Source organism: Ciconia boyciana, chromosome 16, assembly GCF_034638445.1.
Source record: "Ciconia boyciana chromosome 16, ASM3463844v1, whole genome shotgun sequence".
NCBI lineage: Eukaryota > Metazoa > Chordata > Aves > Ciconiiformes > Ciconiidae > Ciconia > Ciconia boyciana.
Genome location: NC_132949.1, coordinates 539,931 through 564,459, shown reverse-complemented (window position 1 = coordinate 564,459; position 24,529 = coordinate 539,931). Strand labels below are relative to the sequence as shown.

Here is a 24,529-nt window from a genome sequence, read left to right as displayed (position 1 = left end):
TGAACCCCGCCGGGCAGCTCCTGCCAACCGCCTGCTTCCCGCCTGCCCTCAGGGGCAAGGGCGTCTACTTCGTGAAGAAGAAGAGGGAGAACATCACCCAGGAGAACTGTCAGAGCAGGCTGCTGGTGGGAGACGTTGGCCCCTCGCCGGTGGAGCAGCTCATCACCGTGGTGGAGGAGGTGGGTTGCCCACGTGCGTGGGCGCCGGGCTCAGGCTCGGGGCAGGCGGGACGAGCTGAGCTCCCCATGCACGCCGCTGCCGCCTGGACACCCGCTGCAGGCTGCTGTAGCCAAAACTTTAGGTGGGCTCAAAAAGCAATTAAAATAAATTAATAGAAGAAAAATTGCCCCAGGCGCTGGCCCCGGCCTCGTGGTGGCTCCCGGCCGCCCGCCCCACTGTGCCGGTGGGCTGACCGAGCCCCACCAGGACACAGAGCTGGGTGAAGGTCACAAGCCCGGTTTTCTCCTGGGGCCCAGCTGGATCACTTCCACCCTGCGGTTTTAAAAACTCAGCGTAATTCCCCTTTACCCGTGCTCCACAGCTGGGAAATGTCTGAGTGGATTTCTCCCAAACTTCCCATAAATATTCCTGCTCAGAGGACTGCCAGCCCAGAGCACCCAAAAGCTGAGTCAGGCCCCAGGAGCCCCCGCAATTCCCCCTCTTCAATGCCGGGGGCTTTTGTTGGTGCACCAGCCCCTGACCCCGCTACGTGCACTCACTGTGCCGCTCCCAGCACTTCCCAAACCGTGGGTTGGAAACCCGCTGCAGGCTGAGGGGACCCCTGGTTGTGCGGACGAGAAGAGCATCAGCAAAACCCATCTGTGGCTGCCAGAGCTGCAGCTGGGCTGAGACTGGTCTCGGACAGGCAGCAAGAGGGGACGCTGTGCAAACCAGCGCGGCTGCACGCTGCCCTCTGCAACGGGAGAGCTGGTGCTCCTGACCGAGCACCCAAGCAAGCCCTCTCCTCCAGGTTGTGTCCCCCCTGCTCCTGAATGAGGAGAACGTGGCGGGCTGGCCTGGGGTGGTGGTGGAGGACATTGTGCGACAAGCCCAGCGGCTGAAGAATGAGATGTTCGTGATGGGTGGGAAGATCCAGGGGAAGCCGCTGCTGCCGCTGCCGGAGCACCTGGACGGCCGGCACGACTCCAGCACTGCCCTGGACTGGTAGGTGCTGCCAGCACCGCTCGGTGCCGGCCAAGCCTGGCAGGGACCCGCGGCAGCACAAGTCCTTCTGGGAGGGATGGGAGCCAGAATGCCAGCTCGGGCCCCGAGCATCCCTGGGCACAGCCACGTCTCAGCAGCAGAGCCCCTTTGAGCGGCTCGTGCCGGGCGGCCGTGCTGACGGAGGTGGCTGCAGGCGGGTGCGCGGGGCTCCTGGGGCAGCGGGGCTCCCCCGGGCGGTTCAGGGCCGGTCCCGGTACTGGAGCATAGCCCGTCTGCCTTCAGCCTGGCGGGGCCTGTGGACATTTCGGCGCTGCACTCCATCGAGACCATTGTCATCGAGTGGTCCCACCAGATCAGAGACATCCTGAGCAAGGACTCGGCGCAGCCGCTGCTGGAGGGGCTGCACCCCCTGCCCGGGACAGAGTTCGAGTTCTGGCACACGAGGACGGTCAACCTGCAGTGCATCAACAACCAGGTACCGCCTCGCCCACGGGGGCTGGCAGCCACGTGTCCCCGGTGCCGAGCATGCCACCTCTCCCCCCCCAGCTGCTCTCGCCCCGAGTGACGGCGCTGGCCGAGATGCTGGAGAAGGCCAACAGCTGCTACTGGCCGGCGCTCCAGAGCTTGTTCAGGGACGTCAGCGCTGGTAAGCCCGCAGGCGATGTGGCGGGCAGCTGCCTCTCGCCCCTCCGGCGAGGCTTCCCCATCCCCGACACAGAATTTCTCCCCCGGCCCAGGCCTGGAGGAAGCCAAAGATGTCAGCCTCCACCTGCAACCGCTTCGGATCCTGCTGGAAGAGATGGAGCAAGCGGATTACTCCCAGGTAAGTTATATGCGGCAAAACAACCAGGCACCGCCTGGCTTCCTTGTCTGGGGAGAGGCAGCAGCGCTGAGCCCCAGAGGCTGCAGGCGGGCGCAGATCCACCCCGGCTCTGCCCGACCCTCGTTGGCGTGGCCGCGGCCCTGCCCTAACGAGGCTCTGCTCCTGCAGCTGCAGCCCTGTGTGGACAGGGCGCTGTGCACCGTCCGCCTCCTCCGTGCTCACTGCCAGCACTACAGCTCGCCCGCCCGCGTCATCGTCATCCTCCAGGAGATCTGCAACCTCCTCGTGGAGATGGTAGAGCCCCGGGCCTGGCGGCAGCTCCAGCGGGACGGGGCAGGGCAGCACTGAGCCCCCACTGCCTCCTCCAGCCGCCCCGCTGCGGGACCCTCAGCAGGAGGGGTGACAGGGCAGGCGTGGGCAGCCAGCTGGGGTCACGCAGACACCCCAACAAGGGGCCGGCAAAGCCCCCACGTGGGGCGGGAGGAGGTTTGGGGCAGGTGTGGGCTGCGGGCAACCACCAGAGCCCGTGGGTCAGAGGGTGGACGCGGGCAGGAGAAGCCCCCTTGCTCCCCTCTGCCGACGGCCCCTGCCTGCATCTGCCTGTCCTAGACCCGTAACTTCCTGAGCCCCGAGGACGTGATGAAGGGGCTGCAAGGAGAAACCGAGGAGGCCTTAAGGGGAATCAGACTGAGCATCTCCACCATAGAGAAGCTCTTCCAGTCCTACAGCACTTACTGCTCTGACCTGATGCCCACGTTGTTCCCGGTGGGTGCGGGGGACGGCGTGGGTCCGCTGGCCCCGTCCATGCCAGCTCCGCTCCCTGACAGCCCCTCTCCACTTCCAGGAGGAGCCGCAGCTCTGGGAGTTCCCCCCCTCCCTCGTCTTCAGGAGAACGGACTCCTTCTTGCACAGGCTCAAGACCATTGAGGTGACAGCACAGCATTTTGGGGCTCGGCGCCAGGCCCCTGTGGGCTCTCCCTGCCCCGGGGACGCCGGGGTGGTCCCCTGAGAGTGGCACAGGGGCAAACTCCCCTCCGGCCCCGGGGTGGGCTGGGGCCGCTGGCACAGGCGAGGAGCAGAGGGGAGGTGGGAGCCCAGCAGCGGCGCGTTGCCGGGAGCGCAGCGGCATCGTTCCCAGCACAGCACCCGTGCGCCTGGGGCTGGACGGGCACCCCCAGCCAGGCCACAGATCACGCCCGGGAAGGATGCTCCTCGGAGCGGTGAACTCGCAGGACGCAGCCCTGTGCCGGTGCTGCCGCTCCGGGGCCCGGGGAGCTGGGGTTTGCCACTGAGAGGAGCCGGGTGAGATGATGGTTTGTGCTTGCCAGGAGCTGTACCAGACAGCTATCGAGTTTCTGAAGCTGGAGAAGGCAGAGCTGGGAGGAGTGAGAGGAAACATCCTCGGGAGCCAGGTGTTTCAGATCTACGAGGAGGTCTCTGAACTCATCAAGGGTTTTGCTGATTGCAGATACGATCCCTTAGATCCTGCAGAAGAGGTGAGTGAATGCTGGTATGGAAGTGTATGCATTTGCTAATTAAAAAAAAAATGGCTTGCCAGAACACGCTGGAAGAGCTGTGCTGGCTTTGGGGCAGGTCACGGGGCTCCGGGGCATCGGGCTTCAGGAAGGATTTGGGAAGGAAGCACAGAGCTTCCACTGCTCCGGCTTAAATCATTTTGCTCTTACTGGCAGCAACTGAACAAAGACTTTGCAGAGTTCCAGGAGAAGATTCAGGACGTGGACAGGCGACTGGCCACCATCTTCTGCCAAGGCTTTGATGACTGCAACTGCCTGGCATCCGCTGTGAAGGTACGCGTGCCACCCCCGCCTCGACGGGTCCTGCCCTCGGGCACTGCCTGCAGCCCGGACGCTGCACCCGCGCGCTTGGGAGTGACCGCGGGGGTGTCACCGGGCCGTTCCGGTGATGCTCTGGAGCACAGAAGCCGACACCTCTTCCTCCCGCAGCTGGTGCACATGTTTGCCTCCCTACTGGAGCGACCTTTGATAAAGGCTGAGGTGTCCCCCTATTACTCAGCCCTGCTGGGAATGTTCAGCGCCGAGCTGGATAACGTGAAGGCGCTGTACGACGCCCAGACCGCTTCCCCGCCGCCGTGCTGGGGGGGCCCCCCCACCAACAAAATCATGCTGCCCACCAACAAAAACATGCCGCCGGTGGCCGGGCAGCTGAAGTGGGCTCTGGAACTGCAGCAGCGGCTGGAGGGGCCACACAGGGACTTGTTCGCCATCGACCACCCGTACGTGCAGGCCACCCTGTCACCCCACGGGGACGCGGGGCAGCAGCCAGGGCAGGATCCGACCTGGCGTGTGCTCCCGTGCTATACTGCAGCAGCTGATTCTTTGTCATGACCTTGGCAGTGTGATGGTCAGTGCTGAAGCTAGACTGGTGTCCAGGAAGTACGAAGAAATGATGGGACTGCTGCGAGGTTACCGCGAGAAGGTCTACGAGGAGTGGGTGTGCGGAGCCGGCCAGGACTGCCGCTTCAGCCTGGAGCAGCCCCTGATCCTGAGGGACCCCGGCTCTTCCTTCCTCAGCGTGAACTTCAGCAAAGAGGTCGGTGCTGGCGCCGGCAGCCAACCTGGCGCAGGGGAACAGCCGCGATCACCCTCCTGAATGTAAATCTGACTTTCTCAGAGGCTGTGGTGAGACATTTCGGGTTTTACTAACAAACCTTTTCTCCGGCCAATGTGTCTCGCAGCTCGTCGCCGTTCTGCGGGAGGTGAAGTACTTGAACTTCCAGCAGCAGAAGGATATCCCGGGCAGTGCCGAGAGCCTCTTTGCTCAAAATGAGACTTTCCAAAAGTTTGTGGACAACCTGGATCTTATCGTTGGCTGGTACAATGAGGCAGGTTGCAAAGGGGAGACAACCCAGCTGCTTTTCCATGCCCTCAGCTCTGGCCAGGCTGAGACTGGCTGGGGAGCCCCCGGGGGAGAGGCTCTTGTGAAACAGGCCCTGGAAGCCTGGAGGGGTTGGGGTACACCGGGCACGTCACCAGCACCCCGGGTCCCTGCCTGTCCCGTGGCTGGGCCAGGCTGCTGCTGCACACCGGCCTCCTTCTGCCCCCCAAGCTCCATGTCGGTGGGGTGGGGACCCCGTTCCTCCGTAAAACCCGTGCCCTAGCGAGCACGTCTCAGCGGGAGCAGGGTCCCTCCTCCGCCCGCAGCACTCACCTGCGGACGCGTTGCCCCCAGGTGAAGCGGAGGCTGCTGCCGGTGGAGCTGCCGCTGGTGGCAGGGGAGCTGGAGGCCGTGGACGGCCAGCTGGCCAGCGCGGAGCACAGCCTCTTCTGGCACCACGAAGGTACAACCCCAGCCTTGGCCGCCCAAGGCCAGAGATCCTCTTTGTGCGTTCGGGGGGGCCCTGGCCCCCGGCACCGTCCCACCTCCTGCCCGGCAGCTGCCCTCGGGTCCCCACAGTCATCACACCCAAAACACGGACCCCCGCGCCACTGGCGCGGGTGGGTGGGTGAGGCGGGGGGCTGGACAGCGTGCCCCCCCCGTGGTGAATAGCCCCGAAGTGCCCCGGCCATGGCTTGCTGCCTTGGAGGCATCTGCGTAACCCGTCAAGCCTGGACGTGCCTTTTCCTCCCAGGCGTCATGGAGTACATCCGAGAGATGAGAGAGATCCTGTACGACTTGCAGACCAGGGTCCAGAAAGCAAAGTTAAACATGGAAAATATCACCCAGCTGATGGAGGTAGCTTTTACTGGTGCTTTACAAGCGCCCTCCTGGGAAGCCTCCTGCAGGGATTTACCCTTCCCCAGCACGGCGGAGCAGCCCTGTCGTCTTCTCCCCGCAGGAGTGCTCAGCCGCTCCCTTGTTTGAAAGGAAGGACAGCAAGGAGGCAGCGCTCTTGGACCTGGACGGAAAAACAAACACCTTAACCAAGCGCTATGCTGCCATTAGGGATGCAGGTGTAAAGATCCAGGAGATGGTGGAGGTGAGGCACGTCCCAGGGCTCTTCGGTCGGAGTTGGTTTAAGAAGGGTTGTGTCCGGTGCTCGCATGCTGCGATGCTCTGAACCCAGTGGTGTCCCCGCTTTTGTAACTGTGGGCATTGGACTCAAACCTGGGGTGCGATCCTCCGGTCTCTGCTGAGACGAGGCTCCAGCGACGGACCGTGAAACACCGCACACGGACTCCAGAAATCCTCTGCCCTCTCGGGGTGAGGTCTTGGCTGCAGCTCCTGGTGTCGTACAGCTGGGAGAAGGGAAGGACGCGGGATCTGTGCGACAGCCCGGCAGGACAAACCCGCAGGGGCCAACAGAGAGGACTCGCTCGCAGTGTTGGGAGCTGGTGCGTTTGCTGGGTTCATCGACAAGTGTTAGTTGGGTTTTTCTGCTTGCAGGAGAATGCAGATCTATTTAAGGCTGACAAGTCGTCGCAGATATGGCTGGACTACGTGGGATACATAGATGGAATCGTGCTGGATGGACTCTTCAGACTCGTCCACAAATCTCTGCAGCTCCTGCTCACCAACATGGCCCCTGACGTAGGTCCCGGTTTGCCCTGTGCCCAGGATGTCCCACCGCTCGCTGTTAGCTTCTTCAGGTGTTTGGTGGCCAAACGTGCCCATCCCGGTGCTCGCCGGCACACCTGGGCAGTGAGCGCTGGAGGTGCTGGTGTCCCCCCTCATCCCCGCCACGGGGGGACTGCGGGGCTGGGGGCCGGGGGGACGCGGGACACGACGCACCGTGCAGGGCACTGACCTCTTTCAGGCCGACGTGGCCCCGTTGTTCGAGGTGCGCATGGAGCTGTGCGACGGCAGAGTGCGGTACCGTCCCTCGCTGGAGGCGGGAGACGACAACAGTTTCTTGGAGCTGGTCGAAAGCCTGCTCAGCGATACCTACGCGTCCGCGGCGTGCGTGCCTCGGCTGCTGGAGGGGAAACTGAGCTACAAGGTCGGTTCATGGCGGGCAGCACCTCCCGGCTCCGCTGGAGGTGGGCAAGGATGCCCGGTCCCCTGAGCCGGTCCCCAAGAGCTCTGCCCGTCCCTTCAGACCACCCTGGAGGAGCAGGCGGATCTCAGCAGGATGCGGGAGGAGGTGGTGTCACTGGTGGTCAGCGCCATGACGGAAGGCGAGGAGTACGGTGCCGGCTTCGAGGAGCAAGCCCACCTGTGGCTGGAGGACCCCGGGGAGTTCCTGCAGCACTTCCTCGCCCTGGGCAGTGGCCCCGGCCCTGAGGAGCCGGAGCTGCGTCCAGAGGAGCCCCCAGCCCCCGGGACCCCGTCCCTCCAGCTCTTTCAGCAGGAGGTATGGGGTGGGTGCGTGGGATGCGCCGGGTGCCCTGGAGGACACCGGGTGCCCATGGAGGTGCTGGGTGCCCGGGGGGGGGCCGGCCACGGGCCGTGACCAGCTCTCGTCCCCAGATCGACGCGTGCGAGGCGCTGTGCGAGGAGGTGTCGGGGTTCGCGAACACCGAGGTGTTTGGGGGGTGGCTGCAGAGCGACTGCCGCCCCTTCAAGCAGGCGCTGCTGGCCGCCGTCAGGCGCCGGGGCCTGGCGCTTCGGCAGCACCTCGCCAGCCACGTCACCACCAGGTAGCAGCCTGGTGAGCCCCCCGCCGGGGACAGGGTGCTCCCGGTGACCGGAGCCCGGCTGGGCTTTGGTGAAGGCACCACAGTGTGCCGGGGCAGGGCTGGCCCCCGAGGGACGGAGCCGTGGGGGCGCGGGTGAAGCTGCCAGGCAGCCCGCGGGCGCGCATCCCCGGGGGCCGTGCCCGGCAGAGCGAGCCCCAGGCGAGCATGAGCACGGCCGTGAGCCCCAGCGGGGACGCCTGGTGAGCGCCGCTGCCTTCCTCCCAGCCTCCGGGAGCTGCAGGATTTCATCCAAGAGGCGAACGCCGGCTTGAGTAAACCTCTGGAGGAGGGAGACTACGACGGGCTGGTGGCGGTGATGGGGCACCTGATGAGGGTCAAGGAGCGGCAGGCGGCGACCGACAGCACGTTTGAGCCCCTGAAGGAGACGGTTGCCCTGCTCAGCGCTTATGGAGAGGAGATGCCGGAGGAGATCCACCTGCAGCTCCACGTGAGCTGCGCAGGGTGCAGGGGGCTGGGCGCGGGCTCCCCCGGGGCCAGGCTGCCGACACCGTGCGGTGCTCGCTGCAGGACCTCCCCGAGCACTGGGACGGCATCAAGAAGCTCTCCCTGCGCGTCAAGCAGAGCGCGGCTCCCCTGCAAGCCAACGAGGTCAACATCATCCGCAGGAAGTGCCAGCAGTTCGAGGTGCCCGCCCCGGGGCTTGGGGACGGGAGGGGGACAAGCGAGCAGCTTCCCGGTGGTTTCGGGAAGATGCCGTTGCTCTCCCCAGCTGCCAACTCCCAGCTGCCCGCCCTGAGCCCCGTCCTCCCCGCGCAGGTCCGGCAGCACGCCTTCCGGGAGAGGTTCAGGGAAAAAGCCCCTTTTTCATACACTGACCCAGACCCCTACAAGTCCTTGAACAAGGTAAGGAAGGGGAGGATGTCAGGGCTGCCGCTGTCCTCGCCGGCACTGCCCGGCTGCCCACAGCCCCGGGCACTGGGTGCTGCTACACAGGGGGCTGAGGGGGCTGGGGGCTGCTCCGGCTCCAGCTCTGGCTCTGGCTCCGGGTGCCAGCCCAACGGGGAGGGTCTGGCCCTGCGGCAGCGACTCTCCTGTCCCCACCACGCTGCAGCGGGGACGGAGCCATCGCTGGGGTAGGAGACATGTCCCTGGCACATGGTGCCTGGCTGAGACCTTTTCTTTTTCTCCGGCCAGCAACAGAAGAGCATCGCCGCCATGGAGAGCAACATGGCCGCCCTGTCCAAGTCAGCCGGGCTGTTCGAAGTGTCGGTCCCAGAATATAAACAGCTCAAGGCATGCCGCAGGGAAGTGCGCTTGCTGAAGGAGCTCTGGGACATGATCGTCCTGGTATGTGCCGTGGGCTGCGAGCCGGCACGATGGGGAGGGCAGGAGGAGGCAGGGGCACGGGGATGTGCAGAACAGGCTTCTGGGGTGTGCTGGGCTGGTCCTCCAGAAGCTCCTGAGCCCGTGACAAGCTGCCCGGTGGCTGCAGACGGTGGCTGCCAGTAGCTGTCTGTGGTTGAGTGCGGTGATGGGGAGCCCTGGGCTCGGTGCTGGCCCCTGTGCCAGGGCACGATGCCCAACACCGCCTCCAGGCAAGGGCTTGGCAGCAGACTGCTGTCGGCAGGCGTGGGCACCCGGCGTGGGCACCCGGCATGGGCACCCGGCGTGGGCACCCTGCGCCAGCTGGGCACCGCCAGCCAAAGGTGCAAAGTTGTTGTAGCTGCTCCGAGAGCCTCGTTGCCGTGAGAGGTGGGATGAGGCACGGGGCAGGTTGTCACAGCGTTAGAGCAGGTCTGCTGGTGCAGAGGCTGCGCACCCCAGCATGGGTGCAACGGGTGTGCGGGTGCTGGGTGTGCACGTGTGGGAGGCATGGCGGGTGCATGGGGTGTGCAGGCGCTGGGTATACTGCTCTTCATCCTGGGCAGGAATGCTTCTGCTAATTGCACGTCCTGTGAAGATGTATTCCCGAATTCAGGTTAACACGAGCATTGACGACTGGAAGACCACCAGGTGGAAGGATATCGATGTTGAGCAGATGGATATCGATTGTAAGAAATTTGCTAAAGACATTCGGAGCTTGGATAAGGAGATGAGAAGCTGGGATGCGTTCACAGGGCTGGACAACAGCGTGAAGAACATGATAACATCCCTGCGTGCCGTGAACGAGCTGCAGAACCCGGCCATCAGGGACCGGCACTGGCATGAGCTCATGCAGGCAACCAAGGTGCTCTCAGCCCTCCCGCCCTTCCCTGGCTCCAACCCCTGACCCGCGAGGCTCCCAAGACTTGCATCCATCAGGGGAAGCATGCAATCCCTTTTAAAAGCTGGCCATACACAAATATTTGTGTAGGGTCTTTAAACATGGGTGTTAATGAGCTCATTTGGGCAAGCTGCTGGGCTGCCTCTCCGTGGAGGGGAGTCCATGCCCCGACGGTGCCGGTTCTGCTCCAGGTGAACTTCACCATGTCCGAGGACACAACCCTCGCGGATCTGCTGCAGCTGAACCTGCACAAGTTCGAGGATGAGGTTCGTGGCATCGTGGACAAAGCCGTGAAAGAGTCGGGGATGGAGAAGGTAAATGGGGCTCGGTTCCTGTCCTGCTTTGCTGAGAGCCCTGCTCTGATGCCGCTCCGTGGCTGTTAGCGCTCGTGGTCCTGCTCCTGGGGGCTGGAGTCCACACGCAGCGCGGCACCCGTGGAGCTCGTGCTCCAGAGGAGACGTTCCTGTTGCTGCCTTGCCTTTCCGCAGGGTCTGGGACTTGGCACAGCAGGGTCCAGCTCATTTCTCATGCTCCGTCTGCAGGTGCTGAACGCCCTGGACACTACCTGGGCAACGATGCGGTTCGAGCATGAGCCCCACACCAGGACTGGCATCGTGCTGCTCAAGTCGGATGAGGTGCTCATCGAGATGCTGGAGGACAACCAAGTGCAGCTGCAGAACCTGATGACCTCCAAGTACCTAGCCTTCTTCCTTCAGGAGGTGTCGGGCTGGCAGCAGAAGCTGTCGACCACCGACTCCGTTATCAGCATCTGGTTTGAGGTGCAGAGGACGTGGAGTCACCTGGAAAGCATCTTCATCGGCTCCGAAGACATCCGCAGTCAACTGCCGGAGGACTCAAAGCATTTTGATGCTATTGATCAAGATTTCAAAGTGCGAAGCCCATCACCCCCCGGGCCTCCGAGAGCTCGCCGCCAGTTCAGGTAGAGCTGAAGCATTTTTCCTCTTGCAGGAATTAATGGCCGATGCGGTGAAAACTCCCAATGTGATTGAAGCTACAAACAAGCCCGGTCTCTATGACAAGCTGGAAGCGTTGCAGAGAAGGTGAGGTTTGAGCCGTCCCGGTGAAGCGTTATGGAGAGGCTGGTCTAGGGCCAAAGGAAGAGTTTGATTTCTCCCAAGTGGCGTCTTCCTCGACACGGCAATGACTTTGCAAAGAGTAAAAATTAATATGTGGAGGGTTTAACCGCATTTTTTCTTCCTTGTTTTCTGTTAGATTGGTGCTCTGTGAGAAGGCTTTGGCCGAATACCTCGAGACCAAAAGACTGGCTTTTCCCAGATTCTACTTTATTTCCTCTGCAGACCTGCTTGATATTTTATCTAATGGGAATGAGCCAGTTGAGGTATGGGTTGGGTGTAAAGCATGGAGGCAAGTCCTGTGTCTCTTGCCTGCTAACTTGTTATAGCAGTTTCAAAATATTTTTCATCCTAACGGGCAGAACACCATCCCTAGTACCCCCCTTCTCAGGGATGCAGCGCCCTGAGAGACGTGCGGGAGTTAATCCAAGCGGCAATTACACCTCTGCGTGGGACCGGGGGTCCCTGACCCTCTGCCATGCCTCTGTGCTCAGGTGTCCCGTCATCTGCCAAAGCTGTTCGACAGTCTGGCTAAACTGAAGTTCAAGATGAGTCCGGACAAAAAGCCCCTGAAGGTTGGCCTGGGGATGTTCAGCAGGGACGAGGAGTACGTGCCCCTCGACGCAGACTGTGACTTGTCTGGCCAGGTCAGCCGAGCTCCGTGGAGCCTCCGCTTGCGGGGGCAGAGGTGGGCAGGTTCAGGACGGGGACGAGCCTTTTGCTTGTGGTGCACTAACAGCCTGGCAGCAGTTTTAAAATGCAATTGTGAAGCCTTTCAGCCAAAAAACCCCCCAGAAACGGGATCTGCATTACAGGTGCAGAACACTTTGCTGCACGGCTGCAGCAGCATCAGACATACAAACCCACTCCAGCCTTGCAGCCCCTCAGGTGGTCACAGTGTGTTTTTCCCCTCGCTGCTGTTCACCCGCAGACCATGCCCCATAACCTGCCAGGGGAAGTGCCCTGCAGGGCTGCGTGCCAGCGTCTTTCATGCAGCTTGCTGCAACGCGCAGGGAGAAGCTTGCCGCGCAGAGCAGCAGGGAGCCGCTTGCACGCTGCCGCCGGGTCGCGCGGGCAGACCCGACGCGGGCTGGGAACCGCTCTCTCAGGGTCTGCTGGATGTGACCCTCTAGGTCGAGGTTTGGCTGAACCGAGTGCTGGCGAGCATGCGCTCCACGCTGCGGCGCCTGATCCCCGAGGCGGTGGTGGCCTACGAGGAGAAGCCACGGGAGCAGTGGGTGTTCGACTACCCGGCACAGGTGGGAGCTGCTGCGTGGGGCTGGTGGCTGGCGGCTCCGTGAGCCGCGGTCCGAGAGGAGGAGCAAGCACAGAACTGGGGAGGTGCAGGCGCCTGCCCCGAGCCGTCGCGGGGACGGCGTATTTTCCCTTTATGGCCACATTTTGTCGCTGCGGTTTGCTGCAGGTTGCTCTGACGTGCACCCAGATCTGGTGGACTACAGAAGTCGGCATTGCCTTTTCAAGGCTGGAGGAAGGCTATGAGAATGCAATGAGGGATTACAACAGAAAACAGGTTGGCATTCCTCGGACCTGACCGGAGGCTGTCCTGCAGCCCCTCTCTGCTTGGAAGGGGCAAGGTCCGGTCCGGGGGGTCACTGGGAGATGGGCAAAGTGCGATGCCATTTTTCTGTTCTTCATTTCTTTCCTTCCTCAGGTTACTCAGCTAAATGCCCTGATTTCACTGCTCATTGGAAACCTAACTGCAGGAGACAGGATGAAGATCATGACAATCTGTACCATTGATGTCCACGCCAGGGATGTTGTGGCCAAAATGATCCTTGCGAAGGTATTCGTTACAAGAGGATATTTTTACTGCTTTGTTTCTTGGCACTTCTGAGCAAAGATTTCCTGTTATTTTATTACTTTCCAATATTTTCAAAGTATCCTGAGTGCATGAGGAAACCACACGTGGGGTGTTAGGGGTGCACGGGAGCCGGGGAGGTGACAGCACGGCCGGGCTCGGACAAGACTGGGCTGGGTTTCGTGCGAAGCCAGATCGAGGACCAGTTTTGCTGGTTCCTGCCGCGCTTGGTGGGAGCCGGGAGCCTCGGCGCGGGGCTGTGCACCGCAGTCGGCGGGCGTGGGGTGGGCTGGGCCACATGGCGGGACGGTCCTCCCCCACCCCAGCATTGCTCTGGGACCCGTTTGCATGCTCTCCTCGTGTACGGAGGTGACAAACGGCCCCAACACGTGTTTGGGAGCTCGCTGTGCTGGCGGGGCAGGGCGGGCAGCGCCGGTGCCTGCCTGCCCTCCGCAGCCGGCTGCTCCGCAGGTGGAGAGCGCCCAGGCGTTCACCTGGCAGTCCCAGCTCCGGCACCGCTGGGACGAAGGGAGGAGGCACTGCTACGCCAACATCTGCGACGCTCAGCTCCGGTACTCCTACGAGTACCTGGGGAACACCCCCCGGCTGGTCATCACCCCCCTGACGGATCGGTAGGGGCTCGGCTCCCCGTGCCTCCCGCCGCCCGCGCCACGCTGCCGGCACCGCTCAGCCCTGCCCGTCCTCCCTCTGCAGGTGCTACATCACCCTGACGCAGTCCCTCCACCTCTTCATGGGGGGGGCCCCCGCTGGCCCCGCGGGCACCGGGAAGACGGAGACCACCAAGGACCTGGGCCGGGCGGTGGGCATGATGGTCTACGTCTTCAACTGCTCCGAGCAGATGGATTACAAGGTAGGGCGCAGGGCAGCGGGACAGCGGCACCGAGGCGAGAGCCATGGGTTGTCCGCCAAGACAAGGGGGGACCCTCTTTCGGGAGGCAGCACTGCAGCGTGCACCCCCCGTGTCCAGCTGCAGCGTCCATCACCAGTGCCCTGAAGCTGCTCTCCTCTCCCTGGCTCGGCAGCCGGCGAGAAACACGTGGGTCCGGCAGCAGCTCCTTGTGCCGTCCCACCCACTCACTCCCACCACGGCTCCAGCCAGGTCGTGTCCCTGGAAGCCCGTGGGAGCCTGGGGGGCTGCAACGCTGCAGGGCATCTCCCTAGGGAAGAGCACAAACCATAAAAGCACGAGCAGCTCCCCACACTTGAGCTTCCTTAACAAACCCCGCGTTGCAGCCTCCATGTAAGAGTTCGGTGTCTGAAGCCCATCTCCGGTGCTTTCTCTCCAGTCCTGCGGCAACATCTACAAGGGGCTTGCTCAGACCGGCACCTGGGGCTGTTTCGACGAATTCAATCGCATTTCAGTGGAGGTTTTGTCCGTGATCGCCATGCAGGTATGTACAAAACCAGCAGCAGCGTGGCACGCCACAGGGACCGGGTGAGCCTCTCAGCGTTTCCAGTTCGCGTACTGAATGTTGTCTTAGTTAAACCTGACTTTCAAAGGGACGGTTTGCTGCTGTTATTTCCACTGTGTCATGCTGGGAGGCAAATGGAGGGGAAGCGCAGCAGTACGGAGGCTTTGGGCATGGTTAGGATCACGCAGCCCAGCCGTGTCCCAGCCCAGTGACCTGCCACCCCCCCGCCGGCTCTGCCATCGCCCGGGGACGGGGCGTCGCGGTGCCTGGGAAGAAGCTGATTTAAGGCCAGGTCTCCTGAGCCCGGGGATTGCTACGCTGCCGTGCCTTCGGCAAGCCGTCAATATTATTTCTAGCGTTGCCAATGGCACGACTGAGCCTCCAGGCTTGTTTTCCGCAGGCAGTCGGTGAGGGTGAACCAGGGGCACAGGGGCTGCCGGCACTGACGCTCCACTCGCCTGCCAGGTGAAATGTGTTCAAGATGCAATTCGCGCCAAGAAGAAAACATTCCATTTCCTTGGAGAGACGATCGCTCTGATCCCGTCGGTTGGGCTGTTCATTACCATGAACCCTGGCTACGCAGGACGGACAGAACTGCCTGAAAACTTAAAAGCTCTGTTCAGGTACCTGTAGGCAGACGGGTCAGTGCGTAACTGGGAGTCGTTACACCATTTACCTCTGTGGTAACACTCACCTGCTACATCCATAACGTGAGCTAAGCCTTTGCTAGTGCAAACAAGGATATTTGTGTGTACTGGCAGCCCTTGTGCCAGGGAGACCTTGGCACCCCAGGACAGCCCTGCACAAAGCCCCTGCTCAGGTCAGAGGCTGGGAGAGCTGGGCTGCTCAGCCTGCAGAAGAGGATGGTCGGGGTGTCTAATTGCCACCTTCAGCTAAAAATCCGACTGAGAATAAGAAAAAAAGATGGTCAAGACCAGAAAGGGTGGCCCAGGGATGCTGTCGGATCTCTGCCCTTGGAGGAACTCACACTGTGCCTAGAGAAGGCCCAGGGTGACCTGAGCCCTGCTTGGAGCAGGAGGCCGGACAGGAGACCTCCAGAGACTCCAGCCGGCGTAAATTACTGCCCGCGTCTCTGATGCTACCAGCAGCAGGGAACGATTTATATTGGAAACTTGGGTGCAAATTCTTGCTGGCTGTGGGAGGACGAGGGGCGTGTGGACGTCCGTGCGCAGCCCTGCTAACCTGCCGCTCCTCTTCTCCAGACCCTGCGCCATGGTGGTCCCCGATTTTGAACTGATCTGTGAAATCATGCTTGTTGCAGAAGGTTTTATTGATGCTAAGATTCTAGCAAGAAAGTTCATTACTTTGTACACACTCTGCAAAGAGCTACTATCTAAACAGGTAATTTAACAATATTGCAAGGTTCTTTAAGATGAAAGAGTCCATTTGAATTTCAGGCCTGACAGATTGTAGTAGGGTTGCTGGTAGTAATGTGCTGGCTGACGTTCTGCATAGTTCAGGTCTATGGCTGGACAAATTCCACTTCCACGCTGGTGCATCATATGCCATATTTCTGCCTTCTGGAAGAAATCAAGAAGTCCAAAAATAGAATAGAATAGAATACAGCCATTTAAGATGAGAGCATCCAGATATTATTCATCCCAGCAGAAGTGATTTACAATAAAAATGTGCTTCCAGGAAGCAAGCCAGACTGCCGTTCACCTCGTGACTGACTGGGGTTTGTCTTGTAAATAAGCTCAGTTTCAGTCCAGTCTGCTGGGCACTGCGTGGATAACCCGGGTGTGGGGCACTGGGCAGGGTGTTCCTCTGCAGTCTTGCTTAAAGCAGTTCTCCCTCACCAAAGCGGAATTGTAATACTTCGCTGCCGGTTGGCAGGACCACTATGACTGGGGTCTGCGGGCTATCAAGTCTGTGCTGGTGGTAGCTGGCTCCTTGAAGAGAGGGGACCCTGGCCGTGCTGAGGACCAAGTTCTGATGAGAGCTTTACGAGACTTCAACATCCCCAAGATCGTGACAGACGACTTGCCCGTCTTCATGGGGCTGATTGGAGACCTCTTCCCAGCCCTGGACGTCCCCAGGAAGAGGGACATCAACTTTGAGAAGGTGCAAGCCCAGGCGCGGCACCGGTGCCGGAGACATCCCAGCCCTGACGGTGTCCAGAGGCTGAAGGTCCATTCGGCACTTCTGGGGGCAGCCGGCTCGTCTCTGGGGTCTTGCCAAGGCCGTGACGGCTGCCCGTGGTCAGCGCCCGCTCTCCCTCCCAGATCATTAGGCAGTCCGTGCTGGAGCTGAAGCTGCAGGCGGAGGAGAGCTTTGTGCTGAAGGTGGTGCAGCTGGAGGAGCTGCTGCAAGTGAGACACTCCGTCTTTGTCGTCGGCAACGCCGGCTGCGGCAAGTCCCAGGTAGCGGCCAAACCATCCCCGAGGACACGGGTCTCTTCCTGCCCCCGGCCAAGCACATCCCATGGCCTCCCCTGTCCTCTCGGCGAGGGTGTTGCTGCCAGCCTCGGCCGGCTGCACAGAACCCCGGCTGCACCAGCAGCAGCGTCTGGGTAGGGGATGGCAGCACGGCCAGCGTCCACGGCCACGCCGGGCCCTCCAGCACCATGTGTGCCGGGCTCAGCCCATGGAGCTGAGCAGGTTTGGGATGCAGAGCTCAGGGGCTGCCCCGGACACCCGAGAGCAGAGCGGGGATGAGGCAGGGAGCAGGCAGGGGCACGCTCTCGCCATGCCCTGCGTGCTGCGGTGCCGGCAGGATGGGCTCTGGGCTCCCACAACACCCCGGCCAGGAGCCGGCTCCGCAGAGGGAGGTCCGGAGCCTTCCCAGCGGCTGTCCGAGCCTGGGTGCTCTGCGGCGGGTGGGAGCAAGGCTCTGTGCCCCCCGCTGCAGGCAAGGGCTGCCGAAGGCTGCAGACACCATCACAGGAGCAGCGGCTGCGGCCGCACGGTTCCCCTCTCCGCAGGTGCTGAGGTCGCTCAACAAGACATACCAAAGCATGAAGCGGAAGCCGGTCACTGTGGACCTCGACCCAAAGGCCGTGACCTGCAATGAGCTGTTCGGGGTTATTCATCCGTCCACACGAGAGTGGAAGGACGGTGAGACACCAATGCTTGTGAGCGGTCACTTACCCCAGGTGGGAACTGGCCCAAACCGTCCTTCAGCAGCGGCTGGCCCATAGGCAAATACCTTCATAAAATGTGTCTCTGTAGACACATGTGATGTGGTGATGGAGGGGGAAGACCTTTCACCATAGGTCTTTGGTGGCTTTTTACCGGAGTACGAGGGAGGAGGAATGTGTTTCAGGGAAGCACCCAGTCCCACGTGTGCCCCCAGCAAACATGCCATGCATGAAAAGGACCAACCCACATGTCTCTCTATGGGGCAGGTCTGCTTTCTTCAGCGATGCGTGACCTGGCCAACATCACACATAAGGGGCCCAAGTGGATCATCCTCGATGGAGATATTGACCCCATGTGGATTGAGTCCCTGAACACGGTCATGGATGACAACAAGGTCGGTGCTGTCACACCCCAGGAGCTTTGCTCGCTCATTAACTCGGGCTGATCAGCTTGTGTTCGTGCCTGGGCCCCAAGATCAGGGCATCGCCCCATGACAGGCTGCTTCCCCCAGGTTCTCACCTTGGCCAGCAACGAGCGCATCCCCCTCAACCCCACCATGCGGCTCCTCTTCGAGATCAGCCACCTGCGGACCGCCACGCCGGCGACCGTGTCCCGGGCGGGAATCCTCTACATCAACCCCACAGACCTGGGCTGGAACCCGTGAGCCTGGGGGGGAGATGGATGGGGTGGGATGGGATGGAACGGGGTGGGATGTGATTGGGATGGGACAAGACAAGATGGGACAGGATGGGACGGGACGGGATGGGATGGGACGGGGTAGGATGGGATGGGATGGGATGGGATGGGATGGGATGGGATGGGATGGGATGGGATGAGATGGGATGGGATGGGACAGGACGGGATGGGACAGGACGGGACGGGATAGGATGGGACGGGATGGGATGGGACGGGGTGGGATGAGATGGCATGGGATGGGATGAGATGGGATGGGATGGGATGGGACAGGATGGGACGGGATAGGATGGGACAGGATGGGATGGGATGGGATGGGATGGGATGGGCACTGGCCCCCCACACGCTCCCCTGCAGCCCTGCCCGTCCCTCCCACAGCGTTGTGACCAGCTGGATCGAGAGGAGGACGGTGCAGTCCGAGAAGGCCAATTTGATGATCCTCTTTGACAAGTACCTGCCGGTGTGCCTAGAGAAGCTCAAGTCTGGATTCAAGAAGGTCACACCTGTCCCCGAGATCACGGTGATACAGACAGTGCTGTACCTGCTGGAGTGCCTCCTGACGCCGCAGACCGCCCCGCCGGACTCGCCCCGGGAGCTCTATGAGCTCTACTTCGTCTTTGCCTGTGCCTGGGCCTTCGGGGGGGCCATGTTCCAGGACCAGGTACGGCTGTGGGTCCAACCGCCCGACGCCTGCCCGCACCCGCCTGCTTGCCAGAGCCTCCTGCCCAGCTTCGTCCCTCGGCTGCATCCCTGCCGAAAATACTAAAGCAACAACATTGGCCGGTTTCTGAGTTTTCCTCTGTTTGGTTCCTCCCAGCTCGTGGATTACCGCCTGGAGTTCAGCAAGTGGTGGGTGAACGAGTTTAGAACCGTCAAGTTTCCTTCTCAGGGAACAATTTTTGACTATTACATTGATCCGGAAACGAAGAAATTCATGCTCTGGACTGAAAAAGTGCCAAAATTCGAACTCGATCCTGAAGTCCCTTTACAGGTATTTCCCACGAGCTCTTTGTGTTTACGTGTTTTATCTGTTTCTTACTCCATGGTCTTCCCCTGAGCAACGCTGGGCAAGGCCCCGCGCCTGGAGCGGCGCAGGGATTCGGGCTGGCGCTGCCACGCCGCCGCACAGGCAAACCCCGGCAAACCCCGTGGCTTTCTGTGGTTCTGCTTTACCCCGCGGAAACCTCAGCGAGAGCTGCGATTTGCAACTCCACTTTTTAAATTTCAGATTAAGCCATGGCTTTGTAGATTCTCATGAAATAATTATAAGTATCGCCTGAATGCAAAAGTGTACTTTAAAACTTTATTTTCACGTCTTTTGAAATGCTGTCCTGAGGGAGGGGGCTTGTGTCCGAGATGTCAGGGAAAGGGAGAGCTGCCGCGGCTGAACTGGGCCCGTGCGTCGGCTGAGCAAAGACACTGGGGACAGTTTCAGGAACTGCGCTGTGTTGTTCTGTTTTAATAACTCATTTTTCTGACGGCTCCTATTTTTGGTCAGAAAGTCTTTAGAATAACCAAGCACCTGAGACCTTTTGCTTTAGAGAGGGACCAGGTTTGTACGGAGAGAGAGCATCTTCCATTAGACCAGCTGGCTCTGCCAGGACCACCAGGCGAGGCTGCCTGCACGCTGCCGCTGCTCTAAGGGAAGATCCCACCTCTGCCTGCCAACGTCGACTCCAGCAGCGAGAGGCGAGCTCTGGGGATTGACGGCGCCGTTTCCCCAGGCCTCCGTGGTGCACACGACGGAGACCATTCGCGTGCGCTACTTCATGGACCTGCTGATGGAAAAGCAGAGGCCGGTGATGCTGGTGGGGAACGCGGGGACGGGAAAATCGGTCCTGATGTGGGACAAGCTCAAAGTGCTCAGCGCAGATGAATACCTCGTGCAGTCTGTGCCCTTCAACTTCTACACCACCTCGGCCATGCTGCAGGGTAAGGCCGGCCGAGGCTGGCAGCCGGCCCGCGCTGCGCGGCCCCCCGGCACTGCCCCACCGCCCACCCGCTCCTCTCGCTGCAGCCGTCCTTGAGAAGCCCCTGGAGAAGAAATCGGGGAGGAGCTATGGCCCGCCCGGGACCAGGAGGCTTATCTACTTCATCGATGACATGAACATGCCGGAGGTGGACAAGTACGGCACCGTGGCACCGCACACGCTCATCCGGCAGCACGTGGACCGCGGGCACTGGTAGGTGCCCAGCCGGCGGCCCCCACTGCGGGGGGCTCGGTGACCCTCTGCCCAGCAAACCCGCGCCGCACTGGGGCCTCTCCCATCCCGGTGGAGCCGTGCCCTGCCCGTGCTGCCTCCTGCGCCGCGCTGCCGGCAGAGCCAAGCCGCCTGTCCCCCCAGCCCGCCCATTCCCAGAGCTGCTGGGGAGGCTTTGGCAGAGGCATGGGAAAACTCTCTGCTGGCAACTCCAAACCCCGTCCAAGGCAAACAGCCCCACTGCCAGCGCCGGCGGGGAAGGCCCGGCGAGGGACCCCCATGCCTGGCAGCGCAGCATGTGGCGCAGGCGGGGGGGCTCGCTTGGGAAGGGAGGGAGAGGTGACAAGTGCCGTCTGCCGTGGGGAGGTCTGGGGCCAGGTCTGGCTGCGGGGCACGGGAAGGGCCCCCCGCGGCATCGCCAAGAGTGGTGCCGGGCTGCGCCAAGCACCGGGGGAACGGGGATCCCCGCTCCCGTGTCCCCCTGGGTCGGCGGGGCACGGCCCGACCGGAGGAACCCATCCCCGGGGGAAGCGTCACGGCGCTGGTCCCCGCGCAGGTACGACAGGACCAAACTGACCCAGAAGGACGTTCACAACTGTCAGTACGTGGCCTGCATGAACCCGACCGCCGGGTCCTTCACCATCGACCCCAGGCTGCAGGTACGCAGGGCCTGTGGGGCCGGGGCTGTGCCCCAGCGGGTTCGCTCTCCCGGGACCGGAGCCCAGAGCGGGTGGGCTGGTGTGGGACGGAGCGGGACGGGCTGGGACAGGGTTGGGACGTGGTGGGGGACCTCGCGGTGCCGGCCGCCCGCATCAGCCCCTGAGGCAAAGCTCCCGCCTGAATTTTTGCTCCTTTCTGCAGCGCCACTTCTGCGTCTTCGCCGTCAGCTTTCCCGGCCAGGAGGCTCTGCGCACCATGTACAGCACCATCCTGGCGCAGCACCTGGCCCTGCAGAGGATGCCGCCCGCCGTCCAGAAGCTGCAGCCCCAGCTGGTCGCAGCAGCGCTGGGTGAGCCCCTGCCGCGCCGGGGGGGTGGGAGGGCGGCGCGCGCCAGCGTTGGCCCCAGGGAACGCCCCCGCACCCACCAGCACCGGGAAACCCAACCACACCGCAGCCGGCCAGCACCCCAGGAGCCCCACGCAGCACCTCTGCGTTATGGCACCATGCAAATGAAACCTTCGCTCCTCCTTGTCTCCTATGCATGTTCAAAATGCAGCGTCGCGTCCCTAGAAATGGTCCACCTAAACCCCCAGGTTTGTCCTACCTGCCGAAGGTCACGGAGGGGAGAGCGAGCCGGGCTCAGGGATCGCACCGGAGGCTGCAGTGGTCTCTGGGGGCCTGCCCGCCCGCTCACCCCCTCTTTCCTGCCAACAGCTCTCCACCAGAAGGTCGCCTCCACCTTCTTGCCGACAGCCATCAAGTTCCACTACCTCTTCAACCTCCGCGACCTCTCCAACATATTCCAGGTAGTGGGAGGGCTGTTTCCTCTAAAACATCCTCGTTCCTTTCTCTCCTTCATCATGCATCCTTGCAGTGCACCGCGTTCTCGAAAAGCACCATGAGCTCTCCCCAGAGCCAACCTTTAAACTCGGCTCTGAGCAGCAGTAAAATAAACCCCTGGGGTCTGAGGGATTCCTGTGTTTGTCAGGGCCTGCTGTTCTCCACCCCCGAATGCCTGAAAAGTCCCGTGGACTTGGTGCGTCTCTGGCTCCACGAAGCCGAGAGGGTGTATGGAGACAAGCTCGTTGATGAAAGGGATCAAAAAGGCTTCGGGAAGATGCTGGCGGACACCTGCAGAAAGTACTTTGATGTAAGCTGTGCTGGAAAATGAGGGCGTGCCCCGCCCTGGCGGGGCCGCACTGCCAGGCTGAGCTCCCCAGCACGGGCTCGGCAGTGGCAGGGGCAGAGGTACCCCCCCGGAGCCCCACGGCTGAGCCCCACGGCTGAGCCCCACGTCTGGCCTCGCCTCTCCCAGGAGCTCGGTGAAGACCTGGTGTTCGCCAAGCCCAACGTCTACTACCACTTCGTCCAGGGCATGAGGGAGCCCAAGTACCTGCCGGTGCCGAGCTGGCCGGCTCTGAACAAGCTGCTGGGAGAAGCCTTGGACAACTACAACGAGGTGAACGCGGCGATGAGCCTGGTGAGTGCCCTGCTGCGGGCAGCTCCGTGCCGAGGCAGCGCTTGCACCACAGAGACGCGGCTGCAGCATCGCTCTCACTCGGGTTTGTACGCTATGGGGCGTTCGCTGCTTTTCCTGCTGTGATTCAGAATATCAAACCTTCCCCTCCTGTTTTCTTCAGGTGCTCTTTGAAGATGCAGTGTCTCATATTTGCAGAATTAGTCGGATCTTAGAGTCTCCCTGGGGCAACGCGCTGCTGGTGGGGGTAGGAGGCAGTGGGAAGCAGAGTCTGGCGCGGCTAGCAGCCTACATCAGCAATCTGAACGTGTTTCAGATTACGCCGAAGAAAGGCTACGGCATCCCAGACCTGAAGGTGAGAGCAGCTTTCCTCCCGGCCCCCTGGGGCAGCACCGCCTGCTTGCAGGACGGATCCTGCAGACGCGGAGCGGTGCCAAGCCCCAGGGTGGCTCCGGGGCCCGGGGCGGGCACGGGGGGCTCCGCTCTGCTCTCGTCACTGCGTCCGTACCCCGTGCGATCTGCTCAGAGGTGCTTTCTGAACACCCGTGAGTCCTGCCCCGAGGGGCTGCAGCGTTTCCCCAGCCAGGGACGGGCCCATGAGGGAGGTGCGGTGCAGGCAGCCCCGGCCGCGTCCCCGAGCGGAGCAGCTGGCACCCAGCGCCTTCCCCAAGGCACCCTCCTGGCTTCCCAGGGCAGCCCAGGGGCACCGGCCTGCACCCAACCAGTCCCTTTGGAGAACAGCTCGGGGGTTTGAAAAGAGGGGGGTGACGGTTTCTCTCTCCTGCCCCAGCTGGACCTCGCCTCCCAGTACATCAAGGCAGCCGTGAAGAACATCCCCACCGTGTTCCTGATGACGGACTCCCAGGTCGCCGAAGAATCGTTCCTGGTCCTAATCAATGACTTCTTGGTGTCTGGGGAGGTGCCAGGGCTCTTTCAGGATGATGACCTGGAAAACATTACCAGTGCCATGAGGCCCCAAGTGAAGCTCCTTGGATTGCAGGATACAAGGGAAAACTGCTGGAAATTATTTATAGAAAAAGTCAGACGTCAGTTAAAGGTGGGTGTTCGCTCTGGAGCTCCTGACTTGCCTAATCCAAAACCTGTTTGCAGACAGGACACAGAAAACCGTGGTTTCATTACACGGTGATGGGTTGGGGTGAGAGATGTTTTCAAAGGCTCCCTAGCCAGTGGTGCACCCCCAGCCCCAGGGGCACAGCTTCACCCCCACGTGTTTACCTCCCGTGGGGCAGAGGGGGGTGAGCAGCCCCCACGGGCTGTGCTGGGCGCTCACAGGGACACCGGTGTGGGCACCATGCTCGGCCGCTGGCCGCAGCCACCAAAGGGGGTCCGGTGCCGGCCCCAGCCCCGCTGAGAGGCACAGGGTGCACGATCGCAGACCATTTCCCATGTATGGGGAAGGGGAGTTAATGGGTGGGAGGCCAAGTCCTGATCTCCAGCAGAAGAGTTTGCAGCGATGCGGAGCCCGCAGCGATGCTCCTGCCGCCCCGCATGCGAGCTCGGCCCCCGGCAGCGGGGACACCCCGCTCACCCGCGGTGCTCTGCCCCAGGTCATCCTCTGCTTCTCCCCCGTGGGCTCAACCCTGCGGGTGCGGGCGAGAAGGTTCCCCGCCGTGGTCAACCGTATGGCCATCGACTGGTTCCACGAGTGGCCAGAGGACGCGCTCGTGTCCGTCAGCAGCCGGTTCCTGGAGGAAACAGGGAACATCGAGGTGAGCTGGAACCCCGGGCTGGTGCACGCCGGGGCCGTGCCGGTGCACAGCCCTCTGTCCCGGGGGGCTGGGGAAACCAGGCTGCGCTGGGGAATGACCTGCACCTCTGCTGCTCTCCTTGTTGCAACATGCCCGGGGATGGGGTCTGGCATGAGCCGGGGGTGCTGGGGCAGCGAGCTGGGGATGGGTCTGGGGTAAGCTCGCAGCCGGTGCCGGGGTCAGAGCCTGCAGCCCCACGCCATGCAGGTGGGGACGAACCTTTCCTTGTTTCCCATTTGTCCTTAAAACACCGCCACAAATAACAGCCCGGAAACAGCAGCTTTTCCGCAGTGCAGCTCAGGTTAACGTGGGGGCTTAGAGCCAGGAAAACCAGAGCGGGGCTTAAGAAGCAGCATCGCTAGTGCCGTGCTCACTTACATTTCCCAGCCACGCGTTGCGCTGTTTAACGAAAAGCGGCGCTTTCCCTCCCGGCCTCTGCGGCTGGATGTGGAACCAACGCTGCGGGAAGGCTC

The 24,529-nt window shown here is 61.9% G+C and overlaps 2 protein-coding genes across 6 annotated transcripts in view; both read left to right on the top strand.

The window, feature by feature from the left end:
• The first annotated feature begins 1,064 nt into the window (after positions 1–1,064).
• LOC140660527 (dynein axonemal heavy chain 17-like) lies at positions 1,065–3,911 on the top strand. Its single transcript, XM_072881497.1, has 10 exons — positions 1,065–1,164; positions 1,447–1,639; positions 1,711–1,810; positions 1,902–1,987; positions 2,156–2,281; positions 2,597–2,752; positions 2,832–2,915; positions 3,316–3,483; positions 3,679–3,795; positions 3,849–3,911. Exons 1-10 carry the CDS (start codon positions 1,070–1,072, stop codon positions 3,909–3,911), a joined length of 1,188 nt encoding a protein of 395 aa, XP_072737598.1. The 5' UTR covers positions 1,065–1,069.
• A 226-nt stretch (positions 3,912–4,137) lies between these two features.
• Positions 4,138–24,529, top strand: part of DNAH17 (dynein axonemal heavy chain 17) — a 34,738-nt gene continuing 14,346 nt past the window's right edge. The window contains exons 1-45 of one of the 5 annotated variants that reach the window (XM_072880731.1): positions 4,138–4,241; positions 4,363–4,558; positions 4,704–4,850; positions 5,198–5,306; positions 5,598–5,701; positions 5,805–5,945; positions 6,353–6,496; positions 6,723–6,905; positions 7,005–7,259; positions 7,376–7,545; positions 7,810–8,032; positions 8,113–8,229; positions 8,362–8,448; positions 8,740–8,892; positions 9,524–9,772; positions 10,000–10,122; positions 10,351–10,698; positions 10,778–10,869; positions 11,042–11,168; positions 11,397–11,549; positions 12,036–12,161; positions 12,326–12,433; positions 12,575–12,706; positions 13,193–13,353; positions 13,436–13,592; positions 14,029–14,133; positions 14,620–14,777; positions 15,378–15,516; positions 16,012–16,239; positions 16,401–16,538; positions 17,099–17,231; positions 17,522–17,649; positions 17,767–17,915; positions 18,327–18,609; positions 18,766–18,939; positions 19,673–19,880; positions 19,966–20,131; positions 20,706–20,808; positions 21,011–21,158; positions 21,525–21,616; positions 21,799–21,960; positions 22,126–22,290; positions 22,451–22,642; positions 23,078–23,344; positions 23,856–24,017. In XM_072880731.1, the coding sequence (XP_072736832.1) occupies positions 4,150–4,241; positions 4,363–4,558; positions 4,704–4,850; positions 5,198–5,306; positions 5,598–5,701; positions 5,805–5,945; positions 6,353–6,496; positions 6,723–6,905; positions 7,005–7,259; positions 7,376–7,545; positions 7,810–8,032; positions 8,113–8,229; positions 8,362–8,448; positions 8,740–8,892; positions 9,524–9,772; positions 10,000–10,122; positions 10,351–10,698; positions 10,778–10,869; positions 11,042–11,168; positions 11,397–11,549; positions 12,036–12,161; positions 12,326–12,433; positions 12,575–12,706; positions 13,193–13,353; positions 13,436–13,592; positions 14,029–14,133; positions 14,620–14,777; positions 15,378–15,516; positions 16,012–16,239; positions 16,401–16,538; positions 17,099–17,231; positions 17,522–17,649; positions 17,767–17,915; positions 18,327–18,609; positions 18,766–18,939; positions 19,673–19,880; positions 19,966–20,131; positions 20,706–20,808; positions 21,011–21,158; positions 21,525–21,616; positions 21,799–21,960; positions 22,126–22,290; positions 22,451–22,642; positions 23,078–23,344; positions 23,856–24,017 (7,197 nt within the window). In that variant the 5' untranslated portion in view covers positions 4,138–4,149. Of the gene's footprint in view, positions 4,242–4,362; positions 4,559–4,703; positions 4,851–5,197; positions 5,307–5,597; positions 5,702–5,804; positions 5,946–6,352; positions 6,497–6,722; positions 6,906–7,004; positions 7,260–7,375; positions 7,546–7,809; positions 8,033–8,112; positions 8,230–8,361; positions 8,449–8,739; positions 8,893–9,523; positions 9,773–9,999; positions 10,123–10,350; positions 10,699–10,777; positions 10,870–11,041; positions 11,169–11,396; positions 11,550–12,035; positions 12,162–12,325; positions 12,434–12,574; positions 12,707–13,192; positions 13,354–13,435; positions 13,593–14,028; positions 14,134–14,619; positions 14,778–15,377; positions 15,517–16,011; positions 16,240–16,400; positions 16,539–17,060; positions 17,232–17,520; positions 17,650–17,766; positions 17,916–18,326; positions 18,610–18,765; positions 18,940–19,672; positions 19,881–19,965; positions 20,132–20,680; positions 20,809–21,010; positions 21,159–21,335; positions 21,404–21,524; positions 21,617–21,798; positions 21,961–22,125; positions 22,291–22,450; positions 22,643–23,077; positions 23,345–23,855; positions 24,018–24,529 lie in introns of those variants that run through there. The other 4 variants (XM_072880732.1, XM_072880733.1, XM_072880734.1 and 1 more) reach the window with 4 other exon arrangements.